This window comes from Bos javanicus, chromosome 1, assembly GCF_032452875.1.
Source record: "Bos javanicus breed banteng chromosome 1, ARS-OSU_banteng_1.0, whole genome shotgun sequence".
NCBI lineage: Eukaryota > Metazoa > Chordata > Mammalia > Artiodactyla > Bovidae > Bos > Bos javanicus.
This window is the reverse complement of record NC_083868.1, coordinates 80,231,970-80,248,438: the sequence shown is the minus strand read 5'-3', so window position 1 is coordinate 80,248,438 and position 16,469 is coordinate 80,231,970. Positions and strand designations below refer to the sequence as shown.

The following is a 16,469-nucleotide window of genomic DNA, read 5'->3' as shown; positions in this document are numbered from 1 at the left end:
AATGATCGTATGTATGAAACAGACATTAAGCTAGGTACGAGGCATACAAAGGTGAACAAGCCACAGATCCTATTCCTTAAGGAATAGTCAGTCTTGGAGGAGGAGGTGGACATTTCAACATGATAATATTAAGAGAGATAACTCCCAAGGACAGAAAAAGCACAAAGGATAAGATGCTGACTCTGGGGAAGCTGAGCAGGGAAGAGGAGGTGATGTTTGAGCAAGCTTGAGTGATCGAGTCTTGTAGAACAGTGGTCCCCAACCCGTGGGCCGGCCGAGGACTGGTACAGTCTGCCGCCTGTTAGGAACTGGGCTGTGCAGCTGGAGGTGAGCAGCAGACCAGTGGGCAAAGCTTCATCTGTCGCTCCCTGTAGCTTGCATTACTGCCTGAACCCCTCCCTCCTTCCCTCCATCCCTGGAAAATTTTCTTACATGAAACCGGTCCCTGGTACCAAAAAGACTGGGGACCACTACTCTAGAAATAGGGGAAATAAAAGAGTTGAGGGATGAGCAAATGCCAAGACAGAACTGATCATCGGCCCTATAGTTTGTATGGCTGGGGTCCTGGGTGGTAGGGTAAAGACTTGAATAGTGGACAGATGAGTCAAATTGTCATTCCATGTAGATGGGCATAAATCTCATCTCTTTTAGGAGAAAGGAAAATGAAGTTAGACAGCAGGTTTAACATTACAATGGATTTAAAAAGAACCTAGTGATTGGATTAACCTTAAAGACCTGATTATCTCTCTAAACCACAGGTAATCTGAGTTCAAAGAGTTAACACAGCCTGAAGCCCCTCATTGGCCCCAGACCCTGAAAAGTTGCTAGGTGACTGCAGAAGAGAAACAAATAGAAACCCTTTTCCAATTGAGAGTAAAATTAATGGGAAAAGAGGTGTTCAGAGACTTAACACATCTCTGGAGTGTTCGTTTTTTCTTTTTTGTATTTTTAACAGTATTAGCACTTATAAGTAGTAAAAATAATTATGGTGGCTGGATTTTGACACTTAGAGAGGAAAACTTACAAGAAATGTCTGGTAACAAGCAGCTAGTAACTAAGTATAGTCTGAGACATTGGAAATATTGAAGAGCTTGGAAACAATTGCAATTTAAAATCTTAGGTTCAGAATCAGGAAGACTTTTTTTTTTTTTAATTTGAAATATCCCTTTAAGAGTCATTTGGTGCAATTCATAGCCTGATTCATGCTACTGGCGGCCTCTGATTTCAGTGAGAAATGCAGAAATTTATAGGGGACTGTAAAATGTGGACAGGTTTTTGCTTTTTTAAACTGAGGTTTAAACTAGCAAACTTCTGAAGGTTTAAGAAGCCACAGAGCTGAGCAATGGGAATCTGGTTTCTTTTCCGGTCAGAACAAATAAACACACAAACACATATTTAACTCACAGAGTGTTGGAAGAGAGAAACCAGTGCTCTTTTCAAAGGAGGAAAACAAAAACTCAACCTTGTAGGCAACAGGAGAAAAGTCACATTGGCCGGCGGGCAGCACCCTGCGTTGGCAGAGGAGAAATCTGAGCTCCAGCGGCACCGGCGGCATTTGCACACAGCCACAGCCTCCCGTTTCAAGTTGCAAGTCTCTGGAGTCCCAGGCAAGGCCCCAGCCTGGCTCCCTTCTTAGAGCCCCAAGAACTGATGAGGAGCCCCTGCACCAACCATAGGACATGCAGGTGAGTCTGCCCAGAGACAAGGTCAGACCTTCCAGAGCTACTTGGCGTCTGGTCCCTGAAAGCCTCCCCCCACCCACCCCATGCCCACTTCTGCCCTGGCACTCACCTCATTTTCCTGCCTTGAGTGCTCCTGGCTGCCTGGTCCCCTTGGCCTGGCTCGTCCGCGAGCTCGTCCCCAGTGTGGTATCAGCCTTATCTTTGTTCTGAGGTCCCTGTGTGACTCTGGAATTGGCTGGCATTCTCCATTCAGGTCACGCCTTCCCCTGCCTGCAACAGATCCCCTCTCCCCCTCTCTCCCTCTGCCTTCTCCTCTCTCTCTCTCTCCTCTGACTTGCTCTTACACACACTCAGAGGAACCTGACAGAACAGAATCCGTCTTCTTCCTTACAAGATCTCCTCCTCCAGTTCCCTCCTTCATCCTGTACGGCTGCTTCCAGCTCCCGGGAGAGAATCACTGAGCAGCTCAAATAGGTATTTGTATCACCGTGTGTGTGTGTGTGTGTGTGTGTGTGTGTGTGTAGACAGTGGAGAGGGACAACGTCAGCTCTCCCTAGTCTCCCTTGCCAGATGGCTATAATTCTCTGCTCGTCTTCAGGACACTGACAAAAGGACATCAATTAACCAAGGACAATACTAAGAAGGCAATTCTAGTATCCTACACTAGGCAGGAAAAAAAGATCCAAATCCCAAAGCTTGTCTGTCTACAAACAACCACAGGCTTTTTGGTGAACTGAGCAGCTGGCCGGGCTTGTGAGCTAGCAGCCAGTCCTTCACTTGGCTAGTTGTTCCTCACCACTTGAAAGTGAGGCTTGAGTTTTTTACCAACTCAGGCTGAGCAGGGGCCTGTTACCGCCCAGGGAGGACCCACCGCAGTCAAAGAGCCTCACACCCCATGGCTGTGAAGAGACCTGGGCCTGTGTACGTGGCTAGACCCAGGGATTGTGAAGAAAAGCAGCACCGGATCTCAGCCGAGCTGAAGAAGGAAATTTCCTTTCTCCACAACCATGACCACCAGTCCTGAACAAGGAGAAGGATGTCTGGTTATAAAAAGTACAGTTCACTGAGGACCTTTTCTGTGTTAGGCACAGGGCTGGGCGCAAACGTCATCTCAATTATTTCCACAAACTTGAGAGGGTCACACTATCATACCCATTTTACAGACAAGAAAACTGAGGCAAGAGAGGTCCATAACTTGCCTAGATTATCCAGCCTCTTATTACTCCTACTGCTGTCGCAGCTAACAATTAACATTTACTGAGCACTATGTGTCAGGTACTGGTCTAGTAATGAGTTAACTGCTTTTGATTGTCTTTACATTTTGCAGAGCTGAGTAAGTAATATTATTCCTGCTTCCAGATGAAGAAACTGCTCAGAGAGTTTAAGTAAGTTACCCAAGATCACACAGCTAGAAAGTGATGGGGAAAAATCTGAGCTGGTATCCACTATGTTGTGCTGCTTCTCACTAACATATTATAGTGCATATGGCATTACAAATACATACCACATTCACAGAGAAACTCAATTTGAGGCATTTTTTGAAAAGAGCAATTAGACTCAGAGTTAGCTATAATCTTTCCTTTCTATTCAAGCGAACTGTGTACTTTGGACTCAAGAACATCTCTGATCCTATTTCCTCATCTGGAAAATGGGGTTTGCTATGAGACTTAAAGGAAATTATTCTTATGCTTTTTTAGCTGTTCAGTGTACTCAAGAGATGGCTCCCACCCATTCCAAGCAAGGCGGCAAACACATGCATTCTCCATACTCTGATAACACTGCTTTGGCACATTTGGGGGAACAGTGCCTTGAGTCTTACTGAAGTTCTCCTTGTTCCATTTTTTCTCCAGTTGCTCTGTTTTATCACCTTTAAAGGTCAACTTCGCTAAGCTGGGCATTATTAAGAAGCTGTGTTTGATATTGTGGGTGCAAGTATATGCGATGAGGAAATGTTTGAACCTAGGCACTGTTTTTGCAAAATACTGCTTTCTGGTTTAGGCAAGAGAAAAAAAAAAAAATCTGTAAAAGTCCCATTAAGAAGACTCACAGGCTCCTCAGACATCAAATAACTCTCACCAACATTTTAATGATTTAAGTGTAAATGAATCAGAAACACATGGACTGCATTTCTCTTGGAATATACAAGCATTTTAAAACCAAGAGAGGAAGAACTTGGCACAAAGCACCCTGCGCCATGCAGAGGGCCCTGCCCACTAAAGACATTCCCTCCATTAGTGCTGCAGATGAGCTGGCCCTCTCCTAATTTAGGGCATATCCAGGGAAATGCAGTCATTTGTTCTGGGCAGAGAGGGGAGAGTTTGGGAGGGAAAGCCATCAGCTTCTCCTTGTAAAGTGTCACAGAGCCACTGAGCATCCCAGAATAATTTCCTATGTTTTTTTTTTAAGGCTGCCAACGCTCAATGGGAGGCATTTGAAATATGTTCTGAGCCAAACTTCTGCCAATATACAGCAGAGCTGATATGTGCTTCCTTGGGAGTTAGCCAAGGCTCAGATGGAATCTGCATGAAAACTGCGTGACTCAGGACTGATCTGGCCTGGATTCAGGGCAATTTCCCATTGTGTGGGGCTGCACTGGTGATACCGTCCTGATCTTTTGATAAGAACGTCCTGGAGCGACATGAATAAATCATGAAGAGTGGGAGGAATGGAAAAGACAGTGGTCTAGGAATAGACTCAAACATGGGTAACTCATATGTGACCTTGGGCAAGTCACCTATTTTCTCTGCTGCAGGAGGGGAAGGAGGGACATCAGTTTGCTCTACTATAAACTCAGGGGGTAGGAGTCCATTGGGAGCACAGAGCACATGTAAATGTGTGTGAGGACTATGGAATGAAATTGCAGTGGGGGTGGCGAGGTGAATTGCTAATAATCTGTTAAAAGTCAAAGAGCCCAGAGTGGCCTTCTAATCTTGACACTTGCTTTTATCTGTGGTTATAATATCACATCATTCAGGATCCAATCATAGGTATTTAGAAAGATAATTTCTAAGAAGATTCAACTTGTTTTAAAAAATGTTGATGAAAAGGTTCACATACTTACATATAAGAAACTAACAGTATGTCAGTTAGAATCATAAAAGTGTAGAATGACGGATGTTGGCTCAACATCCCGTTTATAGTAAGGGAAACGGATCAGAAACCTACTACTAACAGAGTAAATACTACAGCATTCCTACAACTAGAACAGGGCTTTGTTTACATGTTCTACCAAAGTGTTTATTATATACAACTTTTCAGCACAGACTTTCTGGAATTCCATGAATGCGTTGGAAAAAGTAAAATATTTGGGCAAAAGTTTTTATTGACCAAATGTGAAATCCAGGCTTCCTATAGAATATCTAAAAACTGATAAATGACCCCAAAGATTATACCTTAGAATTAAATTTTGGGTTATTTAATACACTGACTGACAGAATGCTGGAAACCCTGACTTCAGAAACTATCAGATCATCAGACTAATATGGGAAATTAAAAAAATAACAATGCCTGAGCTTCGTCTCAGAAGATTAAATTCAATGAATCTTGGGAGGGGCTTTTGAATCTATAATTTTAAAAGCTCCCATGCACAAGTGTCCCATTTTGGGTACACATAATGGTGTGTCATAATTAATGACATCTTAGATTTGATGTAATATTCTTAGTATCTGCCAGATACCTTCATGTACATCACTACATGTAATGTTGACATGTTTTTCCAGATGAGGTTCAGAGAGACTAAGTATGCCAACAAGAGGATGATCAACATCTAGAGCCTTGGACTCCTGACCCTAAATCCAGCTCTTACTCCTCATCTGTAGACCCCTGATTCTGCCTGTGGATTTTGAGCATTCATGAGCCATGCTGTCATGTGACTGCAAGATTTTAGGGGAGGGAAAAATAATTTATATGCAAAAAATAAACTAGGCTCTATTATGGGCTGAATTGTGCTCCTCCAAAATTCATATACTGAAGCCCTAACCCCCAGTATCTCAGAATTTGTTTGGAGACAGGATCTTTAAAGAGGTGATTAAACTGGAGGTTGTTAGGGTGGGCTCTAATCCAGTATGACTGGTATCCTTATAAGAGGAGGAGATTAAGATACAGACAACACAGAGGAAAGATGGGGTGAAGAGACAGCCATCTGTGAGCCAAGGAGAGAGGTCTCAGAAGAACAACCTTGATCTTGAACTTCCTTAAAATACCTGCCAACACCTTGAGCTTGAATTTCTAGTCTCCCAAACTGTGAGAAAATATATTTTTGCTGTTTAAACTACCTAGTCTCTGATCCTTTGTCATGGAAGCTGGGCAAACTAATACAGACTGTCTAATAGAAGTTCTCCCAAAGCGTAAGTAAGCCCATACTACCATGCTGCTGCTGCTGCTAAGTCGCTTCAGTCGTGTCCGACTCTGTGCGACCCCATAGACGGCAGCTCACCAGGCTTCCCCGTCCTGTGTCAAGCTAATTTCAAGCATCACATACACGGAATTAACAAACACTGGGCAGTTAAGGTTTTGTTTGGTAGGTGATAAGAGAAACCTTGACTAGTGCTGAAACAGAGTTTATTTTCCTCGTGTAGCAAGAAGTGAGGCAGAAGGTGGGCCTGAGGACATTTTCTTTTTTTTTGTCTTCTGCCAGTCCTAGGAGGGGTGATGTGTCCTAGGGTTAGGTACATGAAAAATAGACCATCTGTTATGGGCTGAATTATTTCCTCCCCAAAATCATATATTGAAGCCTTAACTCCCAGTATCTTAAAATATGAACATATTTGAAGACAGGAGCTTTAAATAAGTGATTAAGTTAAAATAGGGATGAATGGGCCTAATCTAATTATTAATGTAAGAAGAGTTTAGGATACAGACAACACAGACAGTAGGGAGACCATGAGGGAATGCAGTAAGAAAGCAGCCATCTGCAAGCCAAGGAAAAGGCTCTCAAAAGAAATTAAAGCTGCCAACACCTTGATCTTAGACTTCTGGCCTCTATAACTGTGAGAAAATGAATGTCTTTTACTTGAGTGACCCAGTCTGTGGTATTTCAGTATGGCAGCCCTAGGAAGCTAATACGCCATCTATACTTGCCTTACCTTTGCTCACCTAAATATGTTTGATACAAATCATAGTTGCTCTTCACTCATTTTAGGTCTCCCCTCCCCCAGAAGTTCCTCAGATGCTAAGACCACATGGATCAAGAAGATACAACCATCAGACAGGATTAATTAGGCCTTAAGAAGCAAATGAATAGCAGGGGTCAGACCTTGTGAAAGGTCAGGGGGTTCAGGATTATCACCTCCCTAACTCTCTAGTGCTGTTTCATGACCATTACTTTTCCAAACTCCTTCTAAATTCCCCTGCTTTCCTATCATTCTGGCACACTCTACTCATCTCTACTACTGTCATCTTCCAATTTCTTTATCCTATCCTCTGTTCCTTTCATTCATAACTTAGGCGTGTGACACTATGCTCACCTCTCCTTCCCGATTCCTCCTGACATCCTGAGTGACAGTGGTCTCTCATTGCTTGACCTAGTTTAATGATGATTTCTTCCATTTCACCATAGCCAGCTACTCTACTTATAGCCATATCTATGTCTGAAATCTCACTCTTGTGATACCCCATTCTCTGACCACTGTCTCCCATCTTTCTAAGTCTGACTTCTTCAATAACCCTAGAATTCAACCTCATCAGGATAGCTAGCCCTCTTACACCATTCCAATTCTAGTCTATCAGATTCTCTTGGCTTTATATCTTTTCTGCATTCCACAAACAAGCACCATCACTCCTTAGTGGATTCTTTTTTTTTTAACCAGTTTCTCGACTCTCTTCTTACTTAAGAGGAATGATTCTTAATATTTCTGGTAAATCATTGAGAATCTAATGAAAGCCAGATCCTTCTGTTTTGAATATCCCCAACGAGACCACATAATTCATTCCCTCACTCCTTCAATTCTTTCTAAAAATGTCACCTTATTAGTGAGGTCCTTCCTGGCCACTCTATTACTTCTATTCTCACCCCCATTTGCTCTCCCCATATTCTGCTTCATTTGTCTTTGTGGCACTAGCCACCAGCTAAGATGGTATTTATTTTAAGTTTTCATTGGTTTGTTGCTTGTTCTCTACCCCATTAGAATAACACTGTCTATGAGTGGACAAGTATTTTTGTATGTTTTTTGTTTACTGCTCTATTCCCAGTACCAAGAATAATGCCCTTGGCTTGCACAAAATAGGACCTTAATAAACATTTGTGGAATGAGTTTTCTTCCAAGAAACATTTAATAGGCACTATTCTTCAAATTTGGGATATAATTTCAGGGGCTTGATGGCTCTCCTAAAACAATGAAGCTCAGAAGCTCAATTGTAACCAGTCTTCTCAAATATTTTTCATACATCCCACTATAGTTTTAAAAATCATTACATACTGATCACTAGCAAATCTACTACTTCTTTAGTCTAAATGTCTTTCCATAGTTCCTCATGCTTAAGTCAAATGTCTATTCTCATCTCCATCTCAAGGTTCCATTAGGCAGAAGTCATTTTCTATATCCAACCTGCTCATTTTCTCATATGAACAATGTTCATGAACTACTAGCAAATCAGAAATTCAAGCCAGATATTTGAGTGTCATCACTGACTTATTTTTTCCTTTTCTTCTCATCTGCCATCAATCAATAACTCCTATTGTTTACATATAAGTATCTTTAAATCCATCATTATGCATAACATCCATTCCCCATTGCCCTTGCACTAGTGGAATGATTCATTAGTTTTCATTGGATTATTTCAATAACTTCTCATTGGTTTCTTTACCTTTAGTACCACTCTTCTAAGTATATAAGTCTCATTAATTCTCTCCCTTTGATAGACCTTTCAGATCCTTCCTTTGCCTAGAGAATAAAATAAAAATACCTTAGAATAGCCTTTGAGCCTTAAAGTCTAATGCTGCCGTGAAACTGAAGTAGCCTACAGTGCTGAGCCAACATGTGGAGGACAGCTGCCTGGAGAATGGCCTGGATCCACAGCAGACTGCCTAAGCGAGAAAGAAACTGTTGTGTGAAGCCACTGAGCTCTTGGTATTGTTTGTTACTGTAGATAATTTAGCCTGCTCTGACTGACACAATACTCTTATATGGGTTTATTCTTTCACCTCTGTATTTTCCCCCAGAACCAGCACGCCTACACATCATACTTTACTGTCTAGAACTGGTACCAAACTAGTTTCATATTCCAGATTTTATCATGCTCTCTCATGTCTGTAGGCACTTACATACTTGGTTCTATTGGTCTTTAATGCTGTTTTCTTCCTCATTTGTCTACAGAACTTCCTCTTATTTATCATTTGAAATCTTTCTTAAACATCAGCTTCTCTGGAAAATTTTCCCCAATCATTCAGCATGGAAGTAAACACTACCTTTGTTCCTTACACTTAAACTTTAAATTTTACTTTAAATTGCATGTGTCAAATTATAGAGCAATTTTTTTGTTGATTTGTGTCATTCTTTCATCACAATAATTTGAGGGTCTGAACAATATCCTTTGTACTTTCAACTCAATAAATGCTTATTGAATGTATAGATGTCTAAATAAAATTTTAGAAAGATATCAGGACAGGTAAACATATAATTAAGTCTATAATTATAAATTATGATGACAGCTACACAGAAAGAGAGCTATGAGAGAGGCTAATAGAAGGGCTTAATTTATGCAGAGGGGTCAGCAAAGTCATGGTGAACTGTTATTTAAAATCAATAGGATGAGTACAAGTTTGCTAGTGAAGAGCTGGTGATTTCTCAATGATGGACTACCCTACTTGGACATCACATGTGTGGAAACTCCCCATTTTTATAACCCAGTTCATAGAAATAATAAAGATATAGAAGTGTGAACAGCTGCACTCAGAGGCAAGAAAAGGAATGACCTGTGGATGAGGAAGTGGGAAAGTCCATAAAAGGAAGGCGGTAGATGAGAAGTTATGGCAGTGAGTTTCCCACAGTGGGAACCCATCTTGACCATGTGGGAGGTCTTCATAGTCCCGCTGGGGCTGACAAGACTGTATGTAAAGTCACTGGGAAAGGAGAGAGAATCACCAACACAGAAAAACTGCCAAACAATAGTCAACAAATATTTCTCAAAGCCTATATATGGAAAAGTGATACTAAACTCAATAAGAAAAGGATTTCATGGAAGGAAATAGAGTCAATAGAACCACAAGAACAGAATTTTAAAATAACTGTCTCCAGAAAGTTAAAGGAGGGGATATCATCTATGAGAAAAGGAGAAAGATTTGAAATACGAACAGGTTGAAATGCAAAAAAGAAGCACTGGACAATTAATGAAATTAAAGTAACAATTTACATTTATTAAATGTTTATTGAAATTAAAAAATAAGATGCAATTGTAAGTATAAATAGCTGAATGGCTGCAAATGAAAAATTAATTAATGATTTGAAAAATCAAGCTGAAGAATTCTCTCAGATAGAGATCAGAAGTATAGAAAAAAATAAAGGGATATAGATTCTGAAGTTCTTACATATGTCTACTAGAATTTTCTTTAAAAATGAAATAAAGAGGGGGAATGTGAAACAATCTTTGATGATATATTGGCCTTAATTTTCCCAGAATTGAGAAAAGATAAGAATTCTCAGACTGAAAAGATCTACCAAGGCCCAGGTGAGATATTTACATAAAATTAGACCTAGATTCCTTGTCATGAAAGGTCAATGTATTAAGAATAAAATTAGAATCTTAAAATTACCAATTTTTAAGAGAAAAAAATTAGATTATCATTCATACATTTTCACCAGCCACGTGGAAACAAAAGGGAAATAGAGAATATCCAAATGTGAAAAAAGAAAATACCTTTAAATTTATCATTTTTTTACTAAGAATTATATACATGAAGCTGAAATAATGAAGACATTTTCAGACTCTAAAAAGCCTACCATTTGCAGGCCCTTTCAGAAAGAGTTACTGGAGGATGTTGAAGCTGGTTAGCGTTGGTGAAATTGTGGAGAAATAAGCGCACTAGAACCCTGGTGTCTCAGATGATAAAGAATCCATCTGCAGTGTACGAGATCTGGGTTCGATCCCTGGTTTGGGAAGATCCCCTGGAGAAGGAAATGGCAACCTCTCCAGTATTCTTGCCTGGAGAATTCCATGGACTGGTCTGGTGATCATGGAGTCACAAAGCCCCTGGGTTCACAAAGAATTGGACATGACTGAGCAACTAACACTTTCAACACTTTCAAGTACACGCATATCATGCTTGTCAGAACATAAAGTGGCCTGGCTACTTGGAATACAATCTGGGGATATTAACAAAAGAAAAATGGGCATATCCTACAAACCAATAATCTTACCTCGAGATACCTGTCTCAGAGAAACTTCTATTTGCAAACATATTTATTGTAGCATTATTTGTCAAGGTGAAAAATGGGCTTCCATGGAATAATGGCTAAATATAATATAGTCATACTATGGAACACGAAACAACAATAAGAAGGGATACGGAAGATCTATTGATATATGCATCAACCTGGATTTATCTCTAAGATTTACTGTTGAGTGAAATGGGCAGGTTGAAGAATGGTATATGCATTAGGATACAATTTATTTAATGAAAAAGCAATAGGTTCAACACGAAATACACATTTTGCTCATTTCATAGATATTTTGCATATATTTTCCATATATAACTGACAAAAGTGGAAGGAAATAAATCAAAAATAACTAGTTACTTGTGTGGAGGATGTGGTGAGAGGCTTTATTCATATTTATAATAAGCAAAACTTTTAGTGACTGATCAAGGCTGTTTAAGCAGGGAATTTTAAGGGTAAAAGAGGACTCTGGGTATTGTGAGGAAAATGGATTTGGAGGCCAGTTTGGAGCCTGTTGCAGTACTTAGGACCATTAGGCACTCTGGGCACAGAGCCTGGGGCCCATGAAAATGTTTTAATTTCTTTTAAAATCAGAATTAAAAAATAAAATGATAATGGATATATAATAAAGAATCCAATTATCTTTGTAGCAATGCAACACTAAAATATAACATTTGTTTATTTATTTATATTTTTATGAATAAAGCCCAGGTTAGGGGAGAGAATGCCTGGATGGATTGGACTGGTGGTGGTGAACATGGAACCCAGAGGATAAAGACAAAATATATTTTGTCTTTCAGAAAAGCCTGAACCTGGCTGTAAATTGAGAGTGAGAAATTCAGGGAAAGGAAGACAGCAAAGACAACTCCCAGAATTCTGACTCAAGATTGTGTTGTTGCCACTTACTGAGATGGGGGAAGAGAGGTAGAAGGTGAGTGGGGGTCAGGGTGTAAGGGGCCTTGCATGCCACACTAGATGCAGAAAACCTACTAGGCAGGCTGAGGATTTTCTCAACTCTGGATAAGTCCGAGAGTCACATGGGGAGCTTGACAAATTCAAATTTCTGCCACAGCTCCCAGACTTGATCCCATCCAAAATCTTGAAAGGGTTGAGGAACACTGACATTTTAGGCCACAGAAAGGCAAGACTTTTAAACAGAGAATGACCTGATCAGGTAGCGTTTTGTTTTGTTTTTAAATTCATATTTGATAGCAGTAATGAGTTCACAAGAGATTGGAGGATAATCAGGAACTATAATACCTAAAAAACCCAGGCTGTCTGATTGTCAGCCACTCCCAGGCTAGGAAAAATTTAATGGAACTAAAGCTGTTTGGAAAAGAGCTGAAAAGACCTCCTGGCCAGACCCAGCCCAGAGCACAGCTTGGCTGAAGCCCAGGGGCATTTGGAGCACATGGGCCTTGGGGCCATCAGCGTTCTCTGGCCAAACCGCAGTGCTAATTTAAATGTTCAGTTGTCACAAAACAGTGAACCTGAACCATAATGAATTTTTAAAAGCAGGATTTTAAGACCAAAAGTACTTCACACACACAAAAAAGCATTGCAAGAAAGCTGGCCATCTCTCAAAATCAGATAATGATTTTTAAGTGGTGGGCTTCAAAATATTTTCAGGCCCTAGATGAAGGGGCTGAAGCAGGAAGGGGCACGAGCTCTGTGTGTGTCTTTACCATATAGGACTGTGAAGTATGCCTCTTCTGAAGACATGCCAGCAGACCCTGATAGTTAACATGATACTCAGTGCTGCACTCATCAGGACAGTGAGGGTATTTGGGTAAGCTGTGGTAACTGGGCCTGAGTTGTTTTGTTTTCCCCACAAGATGGGAGAAACGAGAGCACTTTTTTTCACATCTTGTTTCAAGGAAACAGTTGTTCTTAAAGTCTTTTAAATGAGTGATACCTTTGGGATTCTAAGAAAAGTTGACCTTCTCTGGAGAAAAGTATAAAGTTTTCCTGTATCTAGATATTTATAAGACTGGTGATTAATCCTTGGTGATGTGAAAGTGAAATTCGCTTAGTGGTGTCCGACTCTTACGGAATTCTCCAGGCCAGAATACTGGAGTGGGTAGCCTATCCTTTCTCCAGTGGATCTTCCCGACCCAGGAATCAAACCTGGGTCTCCTGCATTGCAGGCGGATTCTTTACCAACTGAGCTATGAGAGAAACCAATCTTTGGTAATGTTTATAAATCACCTGCAAAGCTCCTGGCCCTTTGTGGAGATTCAACCAATAGTAGTTGTTATTAATATAATTAGAAAGTAAGAGTAAGGACCATGAAAGGTATACAAAGAAAGTGGCCTTCAGGATGGGCCTGAAAAGATGAGTAGGCTTTCAACAGGCCGAAAGGAAAACAAGAGCTACAGTAATGGCAAAAATTGAAGTAAGACTCAGTGATGAAGAGAGTATGCAGGATGAGTAATACTACTGAGACTTAGCTCCGTTCTAGGTGTGATATGCATTATTTACTTCAACCTCTACAATGAGATATTGTTAGAGAATAGGAAACAGAGAAAAGGAAATGTTCTTACTCAGAATTACCCACTCAACTTTGCTCCTGCTTCCTTAGCAAATAATTGATTATTTTTCTGTCAATACAGGTTCATTTGCACTTTCTAGAGATTTAAGCCAATGGAATCACATAGCATATATTCATTTTTGTCTGGCTTCTCTCACTTAGCATAATTATTTTGAGATTCCCTCATGTTGTTACACATGTAATTACTTCATATGTCATGATTCGCTTATTCATCTGTTCATGGACACCTGGATTATTACCAGGTTTCAGCTATTACAAATAAAGCTTCTATGAACATTCATGTATGTGTCTTTATTTGGAAAGATGCTTCCATTTTTATTTGGTCCATCTCTAGGAATGGGATGGCTAGATCAGATTGTTGGTGTATGTCTAATGTTTTAATACACTACCAAACACTTCTCCAAAGTGGTTGTATAATTTTACATTACCATCAATAGTGAATGAGCATTCCAGTTGTGCCATACTTGTCCCCAAACTTGGTAAGTTCTATTTTTGAAAAACTTTAACCATTATCATATATATGTAGAGGTATCTCATTGAATTTTAATTTGCATTCCCCTAATGATGAATGATTTTGAGCATTTTTAAGTGTTTTCATTCATGTATCATTTTTGGTAAATTGTTCAAACCTTTTGCCTTTTTAGAAATTTTTTGTGTTTTTTTTTTCTAATTATTGATTTATTTATATATGAATCCACTGTATATGGGACTTCCTAGGTGACACTAGTAGTAAAGAATTTGCCTGCCAATGCAGGAGACACAAGAGCCATGGGTTTGCTCCCTGTGTCAGGAAGATACCCTGGAGGAGGAAATGGCAACCCACCCCAGTATTCTTGCCTGGAAAATCCCATGGACAGAGGAGCCTGGCTGGCTACAGTCCATGGGGTCATAAAGAGTCTGACATGATGAAGAGTCTAAGCACACCACTGTATATGAGATGCGTAATTTGCAAATATTTCTCCCTCGTCCACGGCTTGTCTTTTCATTACTTTAATGTTTTTTGCAGAGGAAAAGTTTTTAATTTTGATGAAGTACAAGATCAATTTTTTTCTTCTATAGATCATGCTTTTGGTGTTGTATCAAGAAAATCTTTGCTTAACCCAAGTATTCACAATAATAAAATACCATGTACTGGGGGGTTAAACAACAGACATTTATTTTTGACATTTATTTTTCAGTTTTGGAGGCTGGGAAGCCGAAAAGCAAGGTGCCACAGACTGGGTTTCTGGTGAGAGCCCTTTTCCTGGTTTGCAGACTGCCTTCCTGTGGTGTCCTCATATGGGAGAGGGAAAGGGTGTCTTTTCTTATAAGGATGCTAATCTAATCATGGGCACCACCCTCATGATCTCCTCCAACCTTAATTACTTCCCAGTTTCCACCTCCAAACTATCTCATTGAGGAACAGGGCTTCAATATACGAATTTTGGGGGATATAAATGTTCAGTCTGTAACACCAAGGTCACAATAGTTTTTCCTTTTTTTAAAAAATTTTATTTCTTCTAAAATTTTTAGATTTAGATTCACATTAGGCCTATGATACTATGATTTACAGTTTGGTCTATGATCCATATGGAGCTGATTTTTGTACATTGCACAAGATTTGGACTGAAGCTCATTTTTTAGCATATAGATATCCAATTGTTTCAGCATCACTTGTTAAAAGGACCATCCTTTCTCCACTGATTTGCTTTTACACCTTTGTCAGTTGTCCTTAAGTGTGAATTTGTATCTGGTTTCTCAATCTGTTCTGTTCATCTATTTGTGGATCTTTATGCCAGTACCACATTGTCTTAATTACTGTAGCTTTAGAAAAAACTAGAAATATGTAGTGTTAGCTCTCCTGCATTGTTCTTTTTCAAAGTTGTTTTAGAAAGAGTTTGTTAATTCCTACCAGAAAGCCTGCTGTGATTTTGATTGGAATTCTGTTGAATCTAAACATCAGTTTGGGGAAGAATTGGCATCTTAAGAATAATTAAGTATTCATATTAAGAACATTCAGTATTCTTAAGTGAACACCATATATCTCTTAACTTATAAAGTTCTTTAAAATTTCTCTAAGTAATGATTTGTTGTTTTTAGTGAATAGTTCTTATCTACCTATTGTCATATTTATCTCTAGGTCTTTCATAAATTTTGATTTCATTGCATATGACACTTTTGATTTCTGATTGCTCATTGCTAATATAGAAATATAAGTGATTTCTTTCTGTCTGTCTGCAATCTTACTGAATTTACATTTTAGTTATGATAACTTTTTTTAAGATCCCATCAGATTTTTTACATAGATGATCATATCATCAAAAGAATAAAGACGGTTTTACTTCTTTTCTTTTCCTTGCTTTGTTGCACTGGCAGGAACCAAAAGTGTAATATTGCATAGAAGTGGAGACTGAACATAAAAGTTTTATTCTTGATCTTATGGAGAAAGCATTCAGTCTTTGCCATTACGTTATTTGCTAACTGTGGGGTTTTTGTAGTTGTCATTTATCAGATTGAGGAAGTTCCCATCTATTCTTAGTTTGCTAAGAATTTATACCAGGAATGGCTGTTGGGTTTTATCAGTTATTTTTTTCTGCCTTTATTTATTTATTTATTTTGGCCATGCCACACGGCTTGTGCGATCTCAGTCCCCGACCAGGTAGTGGAAGCACAGAGTCCTAACCACTGGACTTCCAGGGAATTCCATTTTCTACTTTTATTGACATAATCATATGATTTTTCATTTGTTAATATTTAAAATGTCAGTATTAAAAATTTACCACTTTAAAAATATGGTAAATTACATTGATTTATTTTCTCGACTTTTCCAGAAAGTTAATCTTGCATTAACTCTACTTGGTTATGATATATTAATCTTTTTGTAGA

At 39.3% G+C, this 16,469-nt stretch overlaps 1 protein-coding gene and 1 long non-coding RNA gene across 7 annotated transcripts in view; one reads left to right on the top strand and one right to left on the bottom strand.

Moving 5' to 3' along the window:
* Window positions 1–1,878, bottom strand: part of MASP1 (MBL associated serine protease 1) — a 67,989-nt gene extending 66,111 nt beyond the window's left edge. For all 5 annotated transcript variants that reach the window (XR_009735720.1, XM_061413276.1, XM_061413278.1 and 2 more), the window contains exon 1: window positions 1,792–1,878. Coding sequence is in view for 4 of the 5 variants with exons in the window: in XM_061413276.1 (XP_061269260.1) it covers window positions 1,792–1,796 (5 nt within the window). In the remaining variant the exon portion in view is untranslated. The remainder of the gene's footprint in view (window positions 1–1,791) is intronic.
* On the top strand, window positions 916–13,884 carry LOC133245489 (uncharacterized). 2 transcript variants are annotated; one of them, XR_009735746.1, is made up of 5 exons: window positions 916–1,685; window positions 2,037–2,156; window positions 4,089–4,386; window positions 10,296–10,346; window positions 11,854–12,852. It is a non-coding gene; the product is annotated as an uncharacterized LOC133245489 (long non-coding RNA). The 2 variants fall into 2 exon arrangements; XR_009735742.1 differs by lacking the exon at window positions 916–1,685 and having other exon boundaries at window positions 2,067–2,156; window positions 11,854–13,884.
* The last annotated feature ends 2,585 nt before the right edge of the window (window positions 13,885–16,469 follow it).